Genomic DNA, 21,639 nt, shown 5'->3' on the forward strand with positions numbered 1-21,639 from the left:
AACCTCTGTTAGAATTGTCAAGAATGAACAGACTCACTGAGGTAAGGCAAAGAATTAGCAAGCAGAGCCAGGGAACATTTTAGAATGTAACGTACTAACATTTCCTTGATTGATTTAAAAGGAATCCAATGAAGGTGATTAAGGGCTTGACCACAGCCAGAACACTGGCAACAGCCCTGCATTGCCTCTTTCAGAGAGAACCTGTCGCATCTTGGTCAGAGCAGTATTTGACAGAGCAGTCGCTAACCTCTCTGGGATCAAAGACCCGAGAGTGGAAAGTGTGCCCAGCAGGTCTATCGAAGAGCAGCATCGTATGGTAGACAGTGGTTGCTGTTGTAGGACCATAAACCTGAGGCTGAGGAACATCACTGTATGGCAGGTCAGAGATGAGTGAAAGCAGATGGTCAGTTGCAGGATGGGGGTCGTGGAGGAGAGAGGATGGGAGTTCGCAGCATGGGCACGAGACGGAAAAGATTTACCAGGATGTTTTTTACAAGGAAGGTTTGACTTATAAAACTAGGCTAGATAGATGGGAGGCTGGATAAGGTGAATAGCAAGGGTCTTTTCCCCAGGGTGGGGAGTTCAAAACTAGGGGATGTATTTTTAAAGTGAGAGGCGAAAGTTTTATAAAGGACATGAGGGGTAACTTTGTTCCACAGATGGGAGTTCATGTGTGGAATGAACTGCCAGAGGAAGTAGTGGATGCAGGTACAGTTACAACATGTAAAAGTCATTTGGATAGGTACATGAATAAGAAAGGTTTGGAGGTATATGGGCCAAACGCAGGCAAGTGAGTCTGATTTAGTTTGGGAACATGGTCAACGTGGAGTAGTTGGACCTAAGGGTTAGTTTCCATGCTGTATGACCCTATGACGCTAAACCTCTCTAGCTTGAAGTTGCTGGTGGCAGTGAGTGAGGTTCTAAAGTGACCATTCAGAGTTGTAAAATACACTCTGTGTAGATGTGTGTTTTCAGTAAGCCAAGTTACTTGGCAGAAGCTTGTAAGTCGTAGGTGTCCCTGAGCTCCGGAAGCTGGTAGTTTGCTGCAGCTGATTTTCTCGGGTTAAGGGTGGAAGAGGATGGTGTCCATGGAGCATTTAATGAAGAAGCTTGAGGCCTAGATAGACAAGTGGAGAACTGATGTTGTCACCAGGTTATTGCCCTGACTTTCCTGTGGGGATTTGATGACATCTGGTTTCTCAAGTAAGGAGGGGAGAATTGGAAATTGCATCAGAATGAGTTAGGCCATTAATGAGATGCAAATGCACAGAAATAAAGTTGTTGGCACTCGTTTAATGAGATCAATGTTTAAATCTTAAGGGGAAAATTGGAAATTCTTTTCGATATATCAAAATTCAGAACTTTAACATTTTTGCTGTATTTTCTTACATCTTCCCCTGTTGCCCAGGTCTCTCAAGGGATTGGAAAATTCTGTCCAATTATTGAATAACTTAAATGACTTTGTATAACGATACAGAACAATTTATATGTTCAATTGGTGACTGCGGTCAGATTTTTCAATAATGTTTTTTTTAAAAAGGAGAATATTTAGAGGATATTTGGATTCTTGTTTGTATCTTTGCACTTAAAAGGAAAGGTTATTTATTGATACTTTGGATCCTGAAGTGGATACAATTATAGATTAGTTGATAGTTGGAAACAGTATGAACAGGTCATGGTGTGATTTTGAGGATGAGTAAGGAATGCTTATAAAGTATAAAGATCAAAGAATTGAATCAGGAGGAAGAATTGAGCAGAAATGCTATTATCAATGTAGTAGTTATGGAGTCAGTTACAAGCTGTGGAGATATCTCTGAATATTATTGACTATAGAGTATGCCATTGACTTAAGCTTATGATTGACTTTTTGGGTACATGAAGTTACTGAATGGATATAAGCCAAAAGCAGTCTGATCATACCAAAGGCAGCTACAACAGGAGATTTCTAGGACAGTATTTATTAAGTTTGATATTTAATGTTAGTGCAATCTGGGAATGAACTAATATCAGGTTTGAATAAAGATGCTTTAATATTCAAACCTATAGTTTGCCAAAAATATTACTCAGTGACAGTCACTACATTCCTAAAATGCAAATGCATCTTGTTGCTGTCAGAAGCATTGTACAGTCTTCACAGATTGGAAACACAGAGCTTTGCTGAGCACCATCGTTTCCTGAAGTGCTTATTTCCTGCAGTAGTAGCAAAATGCTGTCTAGGACAAAACTTATTTTACACATGGACCAAGACCTTGAATAACCTACCAAGGTTCAGGAATTCAAGTAAATAGTTTACACTGTATTTCTTTAAGTTAGAGAAGGGAATCAAAATATCAAAAACAAGTACTTGTAAATGAACAAACTGATTTTAAAGCAGATCATGGGGCCTTCAGAATTACATGAAATGTTGATGCAGTTAAAGTTTTTTAATAGTAATCCCTCCTGTACCATGATATTTACTTCCCTAGACTTTCAAGACATATTATAATGTCACAACTATTATTCTAAATCTGTGTGTAATGCTTACATTTGTTAAGTACAGATCTGGCTGATTTTCTTTCCTTCATACAATCTCCAACTCTTTCTATCGAGTTTCTAATCATATCGTCACATGGTGTTCTACTGTCTCTCAGTTAGCTTGCTAATCCCATGTCTTTGTGGTAATTTTCCAGGATAGTAATGAGAAACTTGAAATCCTGTTAGCATTCCACCATTCTCCAACAAGCAAGTTGAGCCTTATTGCTGCCAGAATCACTCGTACTTGTTACCAGCAATAAATGTAAACCCTTATGTGTGGGAAGAGGGCGCAGGCTTGTAATGAACAGAACTGTCTGTTTTATCAGCAGGCTTTCACTCAATTTGCTTCTCTGAGCTTGACCAGAGGAGCTGATATAATTACTCCTAATCCTACAATCCAGAGCCCAGCCAAAGAAAGTGGTGTCCATAAACACATGTATGCATTTTACATTGGCTCATTATATACAAACAGGCACACAGAATGTAAAGTTAAGACAGGATCACAGCATACTGGGGAGGCAATGGCTGAGTGGTATTATTGCTAGACTATTAATTCAGAAACTCAGCTAACATTCTGGGGACTGGGTTCAAATCCCACTATAGCAGCTGGTGGAATTTGAATTTAATTTTAAAAATCAGGAATTAAGAATCTACTGTTGCTGATTGCTGGAGAAACCCATCTGCTTTGCTAATGTCCTTCAGGGAAGGAAATGTCATCCTCACCTGGTCTGGCCTACATGTGACTCCAGACCCACAGCAATGTAGTTGACTCTCAATTTCCCTCTGAAATGTCCTGAATCCAGTCCTGAAAAAGGATTATGCCCCCAAAATATCGACTCTCTTGCTAGTCAGATGCTGCCTGACCTGCTGCTCCTTTTCCAATGCCAGAACAAGGGTAGCAGGTACATGGGAATGCCACCACCCGTAAGGTCCCTCCAAGCCACTAACATCCTGACTTGGAAATAAATTACTGTTCATAGAACATAGAACATAGAAAAATACAGCGCAGTACAGGCCCTTCGGCCCTCGATGTTGCGCCGATCCAAGCCCACCTAACCTACACTAGCCCACTATCCTCCATATGCCTATCCAATGCCCATTTAAATGCCCATAAAGAGGGAGAGTCCACCACTGCTCATTGCTGGGTCAAAATCCTGGAATTCCTTCCCTAATGGCATTTGAATCAACCCACAGCAGGTGCACTACTGCAATTCAAGTAGGCAGCTCACCATCACCTTCTCAAGGAAACTAGGGATCAGGCCATAAATGCTGGCCAACTGAATTTTGAAAAATCATCAGCGTGGCCTCTTTGTTGGAGTTTACACATATGTTCCTTAAATTTCCAAACTTTGGCAATCAAGAGTTTCAAAACAGAACGTCAAATACAAAATGTGCAATTTACCATTTGAAAAAAAAACCAAACTTCACATAATTTGTCTCTCGTCTCTCCTAACGGTCTACAGTTATTCTCAAAGGCCCTGTGATCAGCAACAACAACAACACAGTCTGATGGAAGCAGGTATTGCACAACAAACATTGGATCAGACAAAATAAGGTTCCAGGTCAAAACAAGCTTTCAAACTTGAAACATCAGGCAGAAAAAAACAACAGCTCAGTGACATGTCTTTGTCAGAAAGAAAATGGGAGGGCAAGTAAACTCCAAGCACCCTTGCATTCTATTTCATAAGTGAATTCGCAGAAGCATTGTGAGATGTCAGGGAGAAGATCAACTAACCGACCTGTTAACTGAGCAATAGTTGATGACATTAAAATGCATATAAAGAAAGGTCAAGTGACAAAAAGAAAATACAGATTAAAATAGTATTAATTCAATTTATGGGAAAATACGCAAGAGTATTAATAGAAATTGCATTTGGAGGCTGGGGCTTTCCAAGTGAATATGTGCGAGGTGATCAGCATTCATTGTTATTATAGAATTAATGGGACATCAATTGATGCCATCGGCACTTGCACAGATAAATGTGAAAATGAGGAAGCTGTTGTCAGATTTACCTGTTCTTTTATGAGCTTTTTATTACACTGATACCTTACTGAGTGATTCAACTCTGAAATACCTCCCTGTACATGGGAGAATATACAATTGCAGTACTTACACACTAGACATCTTCTAAACATGCCAGAAAAGGTTAGGACTGACCTGTTACAGTGTGATGAAATTTAATCATTGAGAACTTCTAATTGTTCCAAATAACTTGCCACTGGGCACTAAAAATGTACTTTTGAAAGTGTGAGATCTCATTGCTTTGGATTTTAATTATTGGAGGTATTAAAAAGATCAAAGTTTCTTTAATCTCTCTCTCTCTCTCTCTCTCTCTCTTACTCTTCTCTTGCTGTTCCTCTCTTAACTGCAATTTTTGGACCTAATTTTACACTCAGTTAAGTATTCAAACCTATAGCTCTAGTTTAGTCTCTGTTGACCAGATATCACACTGGGGCCAGAAATTGGAAGGTAGATTTGGCTCTGGGCTGTTCTCCTGGGCTCAGCCTCCAGTGCTGTATCCTAGGACTAACTATCTTTAACTGATCTTCCACCCATAATAAGGTCAGAAGTGGGGATATTCACTGATGTTTGATCCTCAGCAGCATTTACAATTCGTTTGATACTGAAGCAAATGATGGCCAAATGTAGCAACATGTAGTCAACATCTAAAATAGAACAGAATCCCTACAGAGAAGAAACAGGCCCTTTGGCCCAACAAGTCCACACCGACCCTGTGAAGAGTAACCCACCCAGACCCATTCCCCTTTTCTATATTCACACCTGACTAATACCTACTAACCTACACATCCCTGAACACGATTGACAATTTAGCACGGACAAATTCACTTAATCTGCACATCTTGGGATTGTGGGAGGAAACCCATACATACATGGGGAGAATGTGCAAACTCAACACACACAGAGTTGCCGAAGGCTGGAATCAAACCCAGGCCCCTGACGCTGTGAGGCAATGGTGCTAACCACTGAGCTACTGTGCCACCCCAGGCTTGGTTGGGCTGACAAGCAGCAAGCTGCAACAATTTGACTTTCTACTGTTGGATACGGTCACTGTGCAGCACTTGTGTAGCACAAATATTAAAGAAGAATAACAATTTACTGTTTGGTGTATTTTCAGAATAAAAAAGCAGTGGAATGTTTTAGAAGTCGCCATACCACAGCACCTAAATAAATGACAGAAGCTTTAAATAATAATAAGTCACAACTCCTGAGTTTGCAGTACGTTGAAAATCAGGCCAAACAGCCAAGCAGGGGCGGACTGAGACCGCCTCACCACACTGAGATAAGACTCGCCTGCTGGGACTAGACCTTCACGCCGGCTTGTCGGAATACCTGGAGGCCGTCACAAAGAAGACCTCCAGGATGGATGGGATGAGACCACCACTCTAGGCCAAGGCCACAATGCCAGGAGACAGCCACACCAGGCGCCAAACCATTCTGGGCTGTGGAAGTCACCTTATCTCTGGGCCTGAGCCAGGAGAAGGCGCCTTCCTTCAAAGTTGTTAAAAGGTCAGGTGCTATAATAAATAAATGTTAAGAAGAAAGCACAGAAAGAGAGAAAGTAAAACAGATGGAGTAGATGAGTTCCAGGCTCCTGGGGAGGAAACCGCACGTTGCACTGCCACTTGTCAATGGAACACAACACAGGAAGAGAATTAATGATCTCCTGCCCTCTGCAACGTAAGTCCCAACAGCCTTTCAGTATTACCTCGCACTCAGAAGGCCATCACTCAGTGTAAAACTCTGTCATGGTACAGCCATGTCACACAGACATGCCACCTTCACCGTCACATGCATGATGAGCACTGAAGGACTCACACCAACCTTACGTTAATGATCTTCAGTATCTTCCTGGACACCCTTCTTTCTACTCCTTACCAAGGAGGGCCCACTCCCTGCTCCTGAACAGCACAGGAACAAATTCCTAACACACTCAACCCTTAACTTTCTCTCAACACAGAACAAGCACACACAAATGTCTACCCTTAGTGAGTTTGTGCGTGTTTTGGAAAGATAATTACAAAAACTGTATAAAAGTGGAAAAAGTGCCAGACCATTCACAAGTTATGGTAACTTACTCGAAATAGCCATCATTACCTTTTGCGCATGAGGCTGAGTCTAGGATAGAAAAAAGATCCACTACCTACTGCGACTGACAACACCCTCCATCAATATCTGCATCAGGAAATACAATAGATGTACCAGGAAAAACCATGTTTTTTTGCCAAATTGGAAAGCATCACTCAATAGATCTCACTTCATACATTTGTATTTAGGTACTTCTCTGTCTTGCAAACGCCCAAGAAAATGGCTAATGAAACATTCAAGTGTTCTTTCAATCCTCCCAGTTCTAACAGAACAATTTACTAAGAAATATGTTTGACTTTAAACTTCTAGCCTTGCAAATTCAGTAGATGCACTCTCAAACAAATACAGTTTTTAAAACTCAGTAATCTTTAACTTATCCAGAATACTTATCCAACTGATGAAATATTTTGCGATTACGAGGAAGATAACAGCAAATATTCCTCATTGCTCATTTTGAATATCAAGCAATGGATGTAAACTGTGCATGTGATTTAGCACACTAATAGTTCTTTAACATTGCAAAAAGGCAATGCATAGATGACGCCTGGACCGGAATGAATGCCAAATCACTGACAATGACATTTTCATTACCCAAGAATAAATGTTGAGAAAAAGTATCAGTTTTTAAGTTATAGAAATTATTAAAAGCTGGTGCCTACATGCTTCAACCATCTCGATAGCAATTTGGGCCAATTAGATATGTGTGATTTTCTTTCAGTTGATAAAATGGGATAAAAAATCCATACATCTCACACATATATATTCACAGATTGGATAGAGTAGTATAAAAATATTACTCATCCCACCACACACATTCTAAAGGAACAATTTTAGCCACCTACCTGGTGAGAATGGTCAAAAGGTAGTTGAAAGCTAAGCAAAGTATTCATCATGACAAGAACGACAACTGGCCTTCATTTTTACTATGGGTTTGTTTAAAAGGCTAAAGTGCTCACCAGAATCAAGTGTAGAAAACCAGAAACATGCAAATAATCTTATCGTGCAACAAAGAACTGACTGCCATTTTAATGTAAACACACAAGGACTATGCCTATGGAAATCCAGCAGAACATGTGGAGACACTGGTTTCCTAGCACAACAAGGTGGGCAGCTTGTTCATCACATGACAAGACATGAGAGTTAAAACGACCATTTTGCCCGTAGACACGTACGTTATAAAGCCTTGCCACTTGCCCCAACCCGGCCTGTTCAATTCTAATGTGGAGTTAGAACAGAAACTCTATTTCAGGAAATCAGAAGTAGGCATTGTACCCTCAGTTAACAATAAACCCCTAGAACTACATGAGAAAATGCCACTCTCAGCAGGTAATTGTTGGTGAAGCATTTCAACAGAAAGAAGTGCTGAATCTGAAAGTATGTCAAAGTGAGGGAGTGATCAGTAAGTGGTGTTTTTTTTTCTCCTCTTATGCTGTGGCCATATGAATGGGAATAATATAGATTAAACACATCCACAGGACGTTCTGCACATTAGGGTAGCAATGATCTTATGAAATGGTGCAACACGTTCAAAGGCCGAATGGCCTATTCCTGCTCCTAACTCATCATGCGCATATGTAAATGAGTTGGAATTCTTTAGCCTCTCTGGACAAATCAGGATTCAGAGGGACCCTATAAACCGGTCCAGTGGTGCACACACCGACTTCCCACTGTCATAGCTTTTAAACAAAACATGGAGTAGGTAAAGGATAGCCCTTCCACCAAGAAGATAATTGGCCTATTTAAGTGACAAATCAATGGCCTGTTCCCTCCTCCACAGGCACATTCCCAGAGGTGTCGGCTTTTGGTGAGCCCCTGACTTATGGGAAGGCTGCCTGGTGGTGAGCTCAGCAGCCTTGGTCAATGAGCTTCCATTCTTGCACTCAGAGAGGCCTCCCAGGTCCTACAGCTTCAGGAATCCACTCAACATCCTTTCTTGGAGCAGACTCACAGTGACAGCCTCTGAGTAGGTCTCTTCTTGGGAAACCAGGGCAGGCTAGCTCCTAGAGCTTCAAGCACTGGTTTGTCCGCCATGATCTAGAATTGTTGGGCAAGGTCAATGGTCTGAAGGCCTACTCCTGTTCCATTGTCCCAACCTGGGAGTATATTTTCAAAGATGACAAAATTTCACTTAGATTATCCAATTTGTGTCACTGCCAACTTTATCCTCTATTATCATAGACTTAATCTAGAAGTGACGGGTCAAGCATAATCAGATAAGATAAACGCAATAAGTCTGATAATAATCTTTACAATTAAGAATAATATTGCTATTATCACAGTATATTGTACAAAATGAGTGGCTGAGCATGATTACAATGAAAATAAACTCTGATTAAAGTTAAGGGAACAATAAACCATTCAAGTTTCAGTCTTGCTGTTCAAATTATCTGACCCTCTTGTTTTTTTTTCACACATCCTCAATTCCCAATTAACTCCATCTTGCTGATTTATCAATAACAAGTAATAAAACAAAAGTCATACCTGGTACACCTGGTGGCATTTTCAGGTATTTCCCATTAAAATGCTGAATTACTACTTCACATTTCTCAGTGGACTCCATTCTAGATACAAAGAAAAGGTTTGAGTGGTACGTCTGTAAAGCAATCGTTAATAATGTGGACACAAATACATGGCATTTTTTTCAGAATATAGTTTCGATTTCACAGCATACAAGTCACATTTCACCATAGTTGTTTTTATGGCTGAGACACATTTTACAGAGATTGCTTTAGTGGAGCAAAATGCCACCAAAATTATGAACAATTTAGGAGCATACTGTCCGACAGTTATTTTGTCAGCAGTCAACAGGGTAAGTATTATTGGGCATGTTCGACAAGCAACTGCTTCTCCAGAGTAAACCAATTGCATTGTTGTGCCTAGTAACTGTCTGTTCCAAATCATTGACATGAAAAGTTTATACAGTGAATTAGTGTCCATTAGCAGAGTAAAAACAACAGAACATTAGTGCAATTATTGACCAATTACTAACAGTGTCTAATCACAGACAACCATATGTAGAAAAATTCCAGGGCAAGACTATGTATCAAGGATATTTCATGACAAATTAAACAGATTAATTAATTTATGTACATCTACCGCACCCCCCCCCCCCACCTCAGTGAGACTAGATATTGACAAGGAAACTCATAGAACTATTCTTGTTTTTGTTGCAAAATACAAGACTGAATTAAAGAGAAGGCTTAAGTATAGAAACAATATTATCTTACATAATTTAAAAAATACTATAGTGTCCCATACTTCACAATAGTGCTTTAAATCAAAATTTGCCACTCAGCCACAATGGATGTATTAGGAGATTTGATCAGAATCTCGTCAAAACTCGAGTTTTAAAGAGCGTCTCAAAGGAGGAAAGAAAAACCAAGGTTCAGGAACAGAATTCCAGGATGTAGAGACTGAAGTCATAGTTGCCATTGTACAGCTATGTTAATCAGGGATGTTCAAAAGGCCCTGAGTTGAAGTAGCACAGAGAACTTGGGAAAGCTGTAAGACTGAAAAGGATTTGAGAATGAGCGAATACTTGCCATGGAGGCATTTGAAAACAAGAATGAGACATTTAAAATCAAGCTTTTTTTTAAAAAAAACAAGGAATCATTGTGGTGAGCAGAGGAATGCTGGGTGACTGGCATTTGGTGCAAGTTAGGATATGGGTCATAGAGTTTTAGATTAGCTCAAGTTTATTTAACTCAAATTTACAATATCACAAGCTGTTGTTTGTTAAGGGGAGACAATGGCTTCATGGTAGTATCGCAACACTGTTAATTAAGAGACTCAAGTAATATTCTAGGGATAAAAAATTAGGTCTGCAGATGCTGGAGATCACAGTTGAAAATGTGTTGCTGGTTAAAGCACAGCAGGTTAGGCAGCATCCAAGGAATAGGAAATTCGACGTTTCGGGGCATAAGCCCTTCATCAGGAATGAGGAGAGGGTGTCAGGCAGGCTAAGATAAAAGGTAGGGAGGAGGGACTTGGAGGAGGGGCGATGGAGATGTGATAGGTGGAAGGAGGTCAAGGTGAGGGTGATAGGCCAGAGTGGGGTGGGGGCGGAGAGGTTAGGAAGAAGATTGCAGGTTAGGAGGGCGGTGCTGAGTTGAGGGAACCGACTGAGACAAGGTGGGGGGAGGGGAAATGAGGAAACTGGAGAAATCTGAGTTCATCCCTTGTGGTTGGAGGGTTCCCAGGCGGAAGATGAGGCGCTCTTCCTCCAACCGTCGTGTTATGTTTTGCCGGTGGAGGAGTCCAAGGACCTGCATGTCCTCGGTGGAGTGGGAGGGAGAGTTAAAGTGTTGAGCCACGGGGTGGTTGGGTTGGTTGGTCCGGGCGTCCCTGAGGTGTTCTCTGAAGCGTTCCGCAAGTAAGTGGCCCGTCTCCCCAATGTAGAGGAGGCCACATCGGGTGCAGCGAATGCAATAGATGATGTGTGTGGAGGTACAGGTGAGCTTGTGGCGGATATGGAAGGATCCCTTGGGGCCTTGGAGGGAAGTTCTGCCAGTTTGATGGTGAGGTTGGGATTGGAGCGGAGGGCTGCACGTTCTGAGGGTGAGAGGTTAGAGTGGGTAAGAGGGGTGGACAGGTTGAGTCGGTTAATGTCGCGGCGGCAGTTGGCTATAAATAGATCGAGGGCGGGTAAGAGGACTCGCGACCCCCGCGGCTACCGGGAATGACTACGGTTCTTCTGTCGCCACAACCATTTCTGCCCCTTCGGTTGCTGTCGCCGCAGCCACTTCCGCCCCCACTGACATCACTAACCTGCAGGACCACAACGCCTCAGGTTTCTCCGCCCCCACGCCGTCTTATGTCACTACACGTAACCCCGCCCTCACGCAAACCTTCATCACCATGCATAACCCCGCCCCCACGCCGACTTTCGCCACTACACGTAACCCCGCCCCCACGCTTATTTCCGTCACAACGCATGACCCCGCCCCCACGCTTGCCCCCACACTGAGCAACGTCACCACGTCTAACTCCGCCCCTACATCGACCTCTGTCCCCGCCCCTAACCCCGCCCCCACCCCCAGCTCCAGTCCCACACCAGGTCCTAGCTCCCAGCCTTGCCGGATCTTCACCATCCCTCCAGACCTCCCCCTCTCTGAGGATGAAAGATCAGTCCTCAGCAGAGGCTTCACCTTCATTCCCCTACGCCCTCGAATCAATGAGTTCAACACGTGGCGAGATATTGAACAATTCTTCCGCCGCCTTCGCCTCCGTGCCTACTTTCACAACCAAGACTCCCGCCCACCCTCTGATGACCCCTTCTCCCGCCTCCAACGTACCCCATCCACCTGGACACCCCATGCTGGCCTCTTACCCGCCCTCGATCTATTTATAGCCAACTGCCGCCGCGACATTAACCGACTCAACCTGTCCACCCCCTTACCCACTCCAACCTCTCACCCTCAGAACGTGCAGCCCTCCACTCCCTCCGCTCCAATCCCAACCTCACCATCAAACCGGCAGACAAGGGAGGCGCGGTGGTAGTTTGGCGCACCGACCTTTATACCGCTGAGGCCAAACGCCAACTCGTGGACACCTCCTCTTATCGCCCCCTCGACCACGACCCCACCTCCCACCACCAAACCATCATCTCCCAGACCATCCATAACCTCATCACCTCAGGGGATCTCCCATCCACCGCCTCCAACCTCATAGTCCCACAACCCCGCACCGCCCGTTTCTACCTCCTGCCCAAAATCCACAAACCGGAATGCCCCGGCCGACCCATTGTCTCAGCCTGCTCCTGCCCCACCGAACTCATCTCCGCATACCTTGACACGGTTCTGTCCCCTTTAGTCCAAGAACTCCCCACCTACGTTCAGGACACCACCCACGCCCTCCACCTCCTCCAGGATTTTCGCTTCCCCGGTCCCCAACGCCTTATTTTCACCATGGACATCCAGTCCCTGTACACCTCCATCCCCCATCACGAAGGACTCAAAGCCCTCCGCTTCTTCCTTTCCCGCCGCACCAACCAGTACCCTTCCACTGACACCCTCCTTCGACTGACTGAACTGGTCCTCACCCTGAATAACTTCTCTTTTCAATCCTCCCACTTCCTCCAAACTAAAGGAGTTGCCATGGGCACCCGCATGGGCCCCAGCTATGCCTGTCTCTTCGTAGGTTATGTGGAACAGTCCATCTTCCGCAACTACACTGGCACCACCCCCCACCTTTTCCTCCGCTACATCGATGACTGTATCGGTGCTGCCTCGTGCTCCCATGAGGAGGTTGAACAGTTCATCCACTTTAACAACACCTTCCATCCCGACCTCAAATTCACCTGGACCGTCTCAGACTCCTCCCTCCCCTTCCTAGACCTTTCCATTTCTATCTCAGGCGACCGACTCAACACAGACATCTACTATAAACCGACTGACTCCCACAGCTATCTGGACTACACCTCCTCCCACCCTGCCCCCTGTAAAAACTCCATCCCATATTCCCAATTCCTTCGTCTCCGCCGCATCTGCTCCCAGGAGGACCAGTTCCAACACCGCACAGCCCAGATGGCCTCCTTCTTCAAGGACCGCAGATTCCCCCCAAATGTGATCGACGATGCCCTCCACCGCATCTCCTCCACTTCCCGCTCCTCCGCCCTTGAGCCCCGCTCCTCCAACCGCCACCAAGACAGAACCCCACTGGTTCTCACCTACCACCCCACCAACCTCCGTATACAACGTATCATCCGCCGTCATTTCCGCCACCTCCAAACGGACCCCACCACCAGGGATATATTTCCCTCCCCTCCCCTATCAGCGTTCCGCAAAGACCGCTCCCTTCGTGACTCCCTCGTCAGGTCCACACCCCCCACCAACCCAACCTCCACTCCCGGCACCTTCCCCTGCAACCGCAGGAAATGTAAAACTTGCGCCCACACCTCCTCCCTCACTTCCCTCCAAGGCCCCAAGGGATCCTTCCATATCCGCCACAAGTTCACCTGTACCTCCACACACATCATCTATTGCATCCGCTGCACCCGATGTGGCCTCCTCTACATTGGGGAGACGGGCTGCTTACTTGCGGAACACTTCAGAGAACACCTCAGGGACGCCCGGACCAACCAACCCAACCACCCCGTGGCTCAACACTTTAACTCTCCTTCCCACTCCACCGAGGACATGCAGGTCCTTGGACTCCTCCACCGGCAGAACATAACAACACGACGGCTGGAGGAGGAGCGCCTCATCTTCCGCCTGGGAACCCTCCAACCACAAGGGATGAACTCAGATTTCTCCAGTTTCCTCATTTCCCCTCTCCCCACCTTGTCTCAGTCGGTTCCCTCAACTCAGCACCGCCCTCCTAACCTGCAATCTTCTTCCTAACCTCTCCGCCCCCACCCCACTCCGGCCTATCACCCTCACCTTGACCTCCTTCCACCTATCACATCTCCATCGCCCCTCCCCCAAGTCCCTCCTTCCTACCTTTTATCTTAGCCTGCTTGGCACACTCTTCTCATTCCTGATGAAGGGCTTATGCTCGAAACGTCGAATTTCCTATTCCTTGGATGCTGCCTGGCCTGCTGTGCTTTAACCAGCAACACATTTTCAACTAATATTCTAGGGATTCAGGTTTGAATCCCTGCCCAGCAATGTCCTTTAGGGAAGGAAACTTCCATCCTTACCTGGTTGACTCTTAACTACTCTTTGGGAAATTAGGAATGGGCAATAAATGCTGATCTAGCCAGTGACACGCTCAGCCCATGAATGGATAATGAAAAAGGACAGTGAAATGGAAGAAGATTTTATTACTATTTAGCAAAATGGGCAATAATTCAGAAAACAACCACAACATGAGAAACCCTTGCAATACCACGCTAATTAAAACCTGAAAACATTTTTTATTTCTTTCTGTATTTGTTGCAAAGGAACACATTCTGTTTAACCTGAAGAACTTGACAAGATTGGTTTATATTACATTTACAAAATCACAACTCTTTATCCCCCCATAGTATTGAACATGTATAATAAAGAATAAATTAATAGCTGGATAAAACAAATCTGAATAACCGTCACTCAAAACCAGGATGGAATGATAAGTACAGACGATCAAATACTCTGTAAAATACAACTGCTAAAATCACAGATAAGTCACTTATGGAAAGCAATATTGTGAACTGCTCGATGTCAAGCAGATAAATACTCTGGACCTTCACTTGATTGTCATTGGAAATTGTTGAGAAACTCTACTGGGCTTCATCTGCTTTTGCATTTTTAGAAGTTGACTCCCTCTCTCTGAAGATTAAGCAGTTTGGCTTGATATCATGGCAAATTACAGACAGTCTATGGAGAGAAAGGGGCTTGATCGCCCTAACCGCCTATGCATATCCTGTACATTAGTTACTTAGTATTGTTTTGCACCAAATTAAAAAGGAAAGAAGAGTTGCTGGTATTGGTTATAGCTTTGATATTGATATGTTCAATGTAAACAGTTTTATATCATTGTTAATATCTACAAATTGTCCTTCAGAATTGAAAAACAACTTTGTTGGCTTGGAGTGTATGCAAAGGTTTGGTTGTGTTATTGGATAACATCAGGGGAAGATTAACCAAAACCCACGAAAATCATTGTCAGTGGCCAATGAACAAGAAAATTACTAAAATTAGTTAAAAAGACAGCCTTCTAAGTTTAAGATCAGTAAGTTTTTACAATTGCAAGTTTAAAAGATTATGTTTTGGGAATGGAGCCTTATATCACTGACAGACAGTGGAAGCTCGGTGTAGACAGCAGGGAGAAAAGCTTACTGATATTGAATTCCCACAGTTGGATGTGGGAGGGAAGTGAACATGAATCGAAGAGGCATTCCGCATCTTCTAAGAATTCCAAAAGATATATTCCGGCATGGCTGGGGAAGCTTTACTGCCAGTGGAAGATTTAAGAAGTTTTCAAAAACTGAATAAGATGCTTGAAGACAGAATTAGCACATGGTAAAATGTGGTTAGAGGACATCATTGGAAGCTTGGAACAACTGTGGACCACTTGCTAAAGGAATTGCAGCTGTATGGAGAATACAATTGGTGCTAAATATACAATGGGAATGTTACTCTCTGAGGTAGGCTAGAAAAAGAAAAGAGTGTTTAGTCAACAGGTACTTTTAATTACTTACATGTATTTAAACATGAAGGTCAAGTGTGATTATGGTATTCTGTGTCCATCAGGATCACGCTGTCATCAAAACTTCATCAGTAGACGAAAGAACTACAACAAGTTAGGAGGTGTTGTTGGGTGTGGTGAGGCAGATAAGTTTCCAGGCCCTGATGGGATCTATTCCAAGCTACCAAAGGAGTGAAGGGAGGAGATCACTGGGCCTTTAATAGAGATCTTTGTATCATCTTTAGCCACAGGCAAGGCCCCAGAAGACTGGAGAATAGCCAATGTTGTTCCTTTGTCTAAGAAGAGCAACAAGCACAATCTAGGAAAGTATAGGCTAATAAGCATTTCATCAATCATAAGTAATTTATTGGAGAAGATTTTGAGTGACAGGATTTATTTGCATTTTGAAGAAGAATGGACTTACTGGGGCAGTCTTGTCTCATTTCCCTGGAACGTCGGAGGCTGAGGGGTGCCCTTTATAGAGGGTTGCAAAATTATGAGGGGCATGGATAGGGAAAATAGGCAAAGTCTTTTTCCTGGGGTCGGGGAGTCCAGAACTAGAGGGCATAGGTTTAGGGTGAAAGGGGAAAGATATAAAAAGAGACCTAAGGGGCTACTTTTTCATGCAGAGGGTGGTATGTGAATGGAATGAGCTGCAAGAGGAAGTGGTGGAGGCTGGTACAATTACAACATTTAAAAGGCATTTGGATGGGTATATGAATAAGAAGGGTTTGGAGGGATATGGGCCGGGTGCTGGCAGGTGGGACTAGATTGGGTTGGGATATCTGATCGGCACGGATGGGTTGGACCGAAGGGTCTGTTTCCATGCTGTACATCTCTATGACTCTATGACTAAGTGACAGATTGATGAGGATAAGGCAGTGGATGTTGTCTACATGGACTTTAGGAAAGCATTTGATAAGGTCCTTTATTTTAAGCTAGTCTCGAAGATCAAATCACATGAGGAATCCATGATGAGATGACAAGTTGGATACAAACTTGGCTTAGCCATAGAAGACAGAGGTTAGTTGTGGAAGGATTTTTTATTTTTGACTGGAGGTCTGTGACCTGTGGTGTTCTGCAAGGAACAGTGCTGGGACCTCTGTTGTTTGTAATATACATAAATGATTTGGGTGAAAATATCAGTGATCTGTTGGTAAATTTGCAGATGACTCAAAAATTGGTGCAGTTGTGAGTAAGGAAGGATATCATCAGGATATATGGATCAGCTGGAAAGTTGGGTAGAGAAATGGTAGATGGAGTTTAATCTGGTCAAATGTGAGGTGATGCATTTTGGGAGATCAAATGCAAAAGGAAAGTATATTGTAACTGGCAGAACCCTTAGGAGCATTGATATAGAGAGGGACCTTGGAGTGCAAGTCCATAGGTGTTAAAGAAGGCCTAAAGCATGCCTGGCTTTATCAGTTGAGGTATTTGAGGATAAAAATAGGCAAGTCATATTGCAAACGTGCAAGACGTTGGACACACCATACCCAGAGTACTGTAGGCAGCTCTGGTCACCATTCTATAGGAAGGATGTGGAGACTTTGGAGAATGTTGCCTGGATTGGAGTGCATTAACTAAAAGGAGGTTGGTCTAGAACATGGTAGTCTAAAGGGAAACCTGATAGAAGTACCTAAAATTATTAGAGATATGGTTAGGGTGTATAGTTGGAGTCTCTTTCCCAGGATGAATGTGCCAAATACTAAGGGGGCATAGGTTTAAATTGAGGGGGGAAAAGATTAAAGGAGTTTTTTTTTACACAGAGGGTGATAGATTCCAGGGGAAGCAATTAAAGCCGATATGATAGCAAAGTTTAAGACAGGCCCATTAACAGGTAAAGAAGAGTGTGTCTTGGAACAGGTACAGGCAGAAGGAATTATTTTGGGATAGCATCATGGTCAGCACAAGCATGGTGGGCTGAAGGGCCTGTTCCTGTGGTGTTCTGTTCTATGTTCCATGAAATTCTTTCAGCGAGTAACTGGAAGTTGACATTTCTTTCTAAACTTTATCAGACTCTATGGAGATCATAACAAAGTCTCATGTTAACAAATGTTACGGAACACAGGGTCAATCTCTGCAGGGTGCAATGTATGATCATCCCAATAACATCTGCAGAAGTGCACAAGTAACTGCAAGAAAGGAATATAAATATTTTTCATGCTATTTTTCATGTGTTTGCAGATCTTCTATCAAACCTCTGATGGAAAATCAGGAGGATCTATATGAAAATTCAAATGTTATCTGATCATGTAATAGGAATAGAAATATGTTAATTGGAAATTACTAACATTTGTAAAAGGGAACTTCTCTAATAACTGCAAGGCAATAAATTCTAATTTTATAAACTTTTGAATGTGCAGCTAAATCACCAATGATTTAACATTACACTGGAAGGATCAGTGCCTTGTGGGTACCTAATGATAATTAAGATTTCAGTCCTGAATAAAACAGAAATGTAATCAGCTGTGGGCCATGCATAGGGAAATGCATCAAAACATCTGTTTGAAATTCCACTGTTCCCTGTTTCAGGGATGTACTTAAAATGTGTTAATACATCATTAAAATAATTCGCAAAGCAATATTACAGTTGCAATATCTTAAATATTGTGGTTTGAATTCAGTAACCATGAATCCTGTGATACTCAGCAGCTAGCAGAAAATTAGGGCATATCTGATCTTTTGTTGATCTGATACCCTACAGACAAATGCGGTCAGTGCAAATTCACTATCGGTGCACATGCAGAGACATGTTGTCTCCTCACCAGCTCCATCACTGCACAAGCACTGAAATTTCATGCGCTTAACATTGTCATTTTGCCAAAGAATGGCAGGAGGGAGTGTTGAGTACAATATGCTGGATGACATCTGTTTCTCCCTGCTTTCCCCTATCCCCTTCAGCACATCATTTCACATGGTAGTCCAGATAAAAGATGTCAATGTCAGTACTATTCTACTTTCACTCAACCTACAATTCACGAACTACTAGCTGAGTAACTAAAAGGTTCAGGCACTTGGGTTCGTGAGCACAATTATGCTTTTGTTTATTCATTTGTGAGATGGGATCTTGTTTGGCTGGCCAGCACTTTTGGCTGTTCCTATCTGCCCTTGAGAAGGTGGTGGTGACCTGTCTTCCTGAATCACTGCAGTCCATATGCTGTAGATAGATCCACAATGCTATTAGGGAGGGAATTCCTGAATTTTGACCCAACGACAGTGAAGACATGGCGATATATTTCTAAGTGAGGAAGGTGAATGGGTTGGCGGGCAACTTGCAATGATAGTGCTGACTAGCATTGCTGCAACTGTCCTACCAGATGGAAGTAGTTGTGGGTTTGGAAGCTGCTGTCTAGGGATCTTTGGCAACTTTCTTTATTGAATTGCACCAATCATGGGCACATATTCACTTGGTTTTTTTCGCGGTTGGTGATTTCTTTTGAGTTAAATACCAACCCACATAGGAGCTACATCATTACTGTTAAAAGTTATTTGTTAGAGCAATGAGCCAAACAAAATGGAGTCTGAGAATTGATGATTTTAAATTGATTTGTTGGCGTCTATTCAAAAACATTGCTTTGCCTTAGTGAATCAAACTTTTTTTTCAAACCTCTTCAGTGCAATGTTTTGGATTAATTTCTCTTCTTCCAATTTTGCTTTGAAAAAATCAATCTTTCCAAATCTTTCTTAAATGTTGGTGTGTACTGCAGCCTATTTCCCTAGTTTGCAGTAATTCTTATCCCAAGTGATAAGAACAAATGGATCAGCAGGCTATTCAACATGGATAGCATTGGGCAATCCCAGTACTGTCTTCATGCAGAATGTAGTTTCCATGAAAAAATACTGAGAAGTGGCAAACTTAGAGAATTTAGGAAGTCCATGGTTCTTAATTTCAAAGGTAGGGTATTAAATGAGTGAATGCTGCTTCCTATTGACTGGTACGGTTAGTATTATTAATGTATGTAGCTGAATTCTAGCCTCCACTGATATTTTGAAGTAAATTGAATAATTTCTTGAACAGATTTTGAAATACCACATTGCAAAGCAGAGAGAAACGGGAGCTAAAGTTACAGGAGATGAAAACTTAGAAGTAATTGGCCCATTATGCAAATATGTATATTTGTCAGCTAATAACACAGATGTTTTGGAGGTAAAAAGTTAAAAAAAAAGGTCCCAAGTTATATTTAGCTTCTTATCCAATTGATTGTAAGAGGTTTTCCTCAACAAATCATCATGATGGATTTTCTGTATTCTGCTGAACTCTCCAATTTAACTTGGGTATTTGTTCAGTTATCTCTGTTCGCCACTTTTGATTCCTGGAAATCACATGGGCAATAGCACAAGTTATCTTTGTCAAGAAAGAAGTAATAAAAAAAGGAACTGGAAATTGGAAAGGTTAAAAAAATCTACATGACAACTGGCAAACTATTTTAAAAAAGGGAATGTTTGTGGTCTGTATTACCAAGAAATTGTTGAAAGAGTTGTATATTGAAATCAATGTTGGGCATACTTTCAAAAAGGGTTATTATATGTACACTCCTTGAACAAACTACCTCTGGAGAGTTGAACTATACACTGCCAATTGCAGTTATATGAAGAATACAGTCCTTTTCTACTAGAATTTCTCAATTAGTTCATCTGAAATTCCAGCAGATGCTATCAGTAATCTGGCACGCGCTTGGCTTTAAGTCAAGTGAAAACTTAGCAGCCCTCATAAAGAACAGCAGCACAAAGAAAGGAATACTTGTTCACCGTTCTCCTTTCATGTGGTGCCCAGTTGCAACTACTGAACCCTTTGTGCATGTGAGGTACCTGAAACCTTATAGGACTCTGCCATTCCATAAATACAGGAATGCTGACATCCTTTCAACTGCTGTACACGCGGCAGGAAGAAAAAAGCCTTAATGCTCATTTTACAACATTCAAAACACTGGAGAAACTCTTCACAGCAAATTTTTGATCTATCAGCATTTCCACTGAAGTTGGAGCCAGCTGATTGAGTATTGTTGACTGACTCATTGACTGATTAAAATAGAGAAATCAGCAGGTTTCACTTCAGTTCCACAGAAGAATCAAGAATCAGTCTGAAGTCAATGGAGTTGCAGTATTGAATCAAAAAGCAATTTCAAAATTCTTTGACTAAGAACATAGCTTTCTCTTCTCCTCAAAACTCTCTTGTCAATTTGCCCTAAACGAATGGATAACATTCTCTCCAATAGGTGAACGGGAATAAACATTAATAATTGGTGTACAGAGCAACCTTGATTATCCAAACAACACCGGCGGGGAGGATTTTGTTTGGATAATCGAATGTTTGGATAATTGAATGCTGGATAACGCAGTCTAGCCAATCATTGGGACCTTGCAATCTTGTCCAGATAATCCGAATTTTGGACAATCGAATGCCGGACAATTGAGGTTCCTCTGTATTGTAAAAGTTGGTTATTTGATTTCATTTGATTTGATTTATAATTGTCACATATACCAAGGTGCAGTGAAAAGTGTTGTCTTTCAGGCCTTCCAGGCAGATCGTGCTGTACAAGTGCATCGGGGTAACAGAATGCAGGATACAATGCCGAGAAGGTGCCAAGGGAAATCAATGTTAACATTAAAAAGATCTATTCAAAAGTCTGATAACTACTGGGAAGAAGCTGTTCTTGAATCTGTTCAAACATGTAAACAAGCTTTCTAATCTCTGCCCAGTGTCATAGGGTGGAAGACAGTATAACTGGCGTGGAAGGGTCTTTGTTTATGTTGGTTGCTTTCCCGAGGCAACGAGAAGGATGGATGGAGTCGATGGATGAGAGGCTGGTTTGCGTGATGAATTGGGCTGTGTTCATAAGTCTTCGTAGTTTTTTACCGTCTGGGAAGAGCTGTTACCATACCACTCTGCGATGCATCCAGATAGGATG

The 21,639-nt window shown here is 42.6% G+C and overlaps 1 protein-coding gene across 7 annotated transcripts in view; it reads right to left on the reverse strand.

Moving 5' to 3' along the window:
- rbms3 (RNA binding motif, single stranded interacting protein) overlaps positions 1 to 21,639 on the reverse strand; it is a 1,363,226-nt gene that overhangs the window by 160,126 nt on the left and 1,181,461 nt on the right. For all 7 annotated transcript variants that reach the window (XM_060824630.1, XM_060824631.1, XM_060824632.1 and 4 more), the window contains one exon: positions 9,104 to 9,183. In XM_060824630.1, coding sequence (XP_060680613.1) covers positions 9,104 to 9,183 — 80 coding nt within the window. The remainder of the gene's footprint in view (positions 1 to 9,103; positions 9,184 to 21,639) is intronic.

This window comes from Hemiscyllium ocellatum, chromosome 5, assembly GCF_020745735.1.
Source record: "Hemiscyllium ocellatum isolate sHemOce1 chromosome 5, sHemOce1.pat.X.cur, whole genome shotgun sequence".
NCBI classification, from domain to species: domain Eukaryota; kingdom Metazoa; phylum Chordata; class Chondrichthyes; order Orectolobiformes; family Hemiscylliidae; genus Hemiscyllium; species Hemiscyllium ocellatum.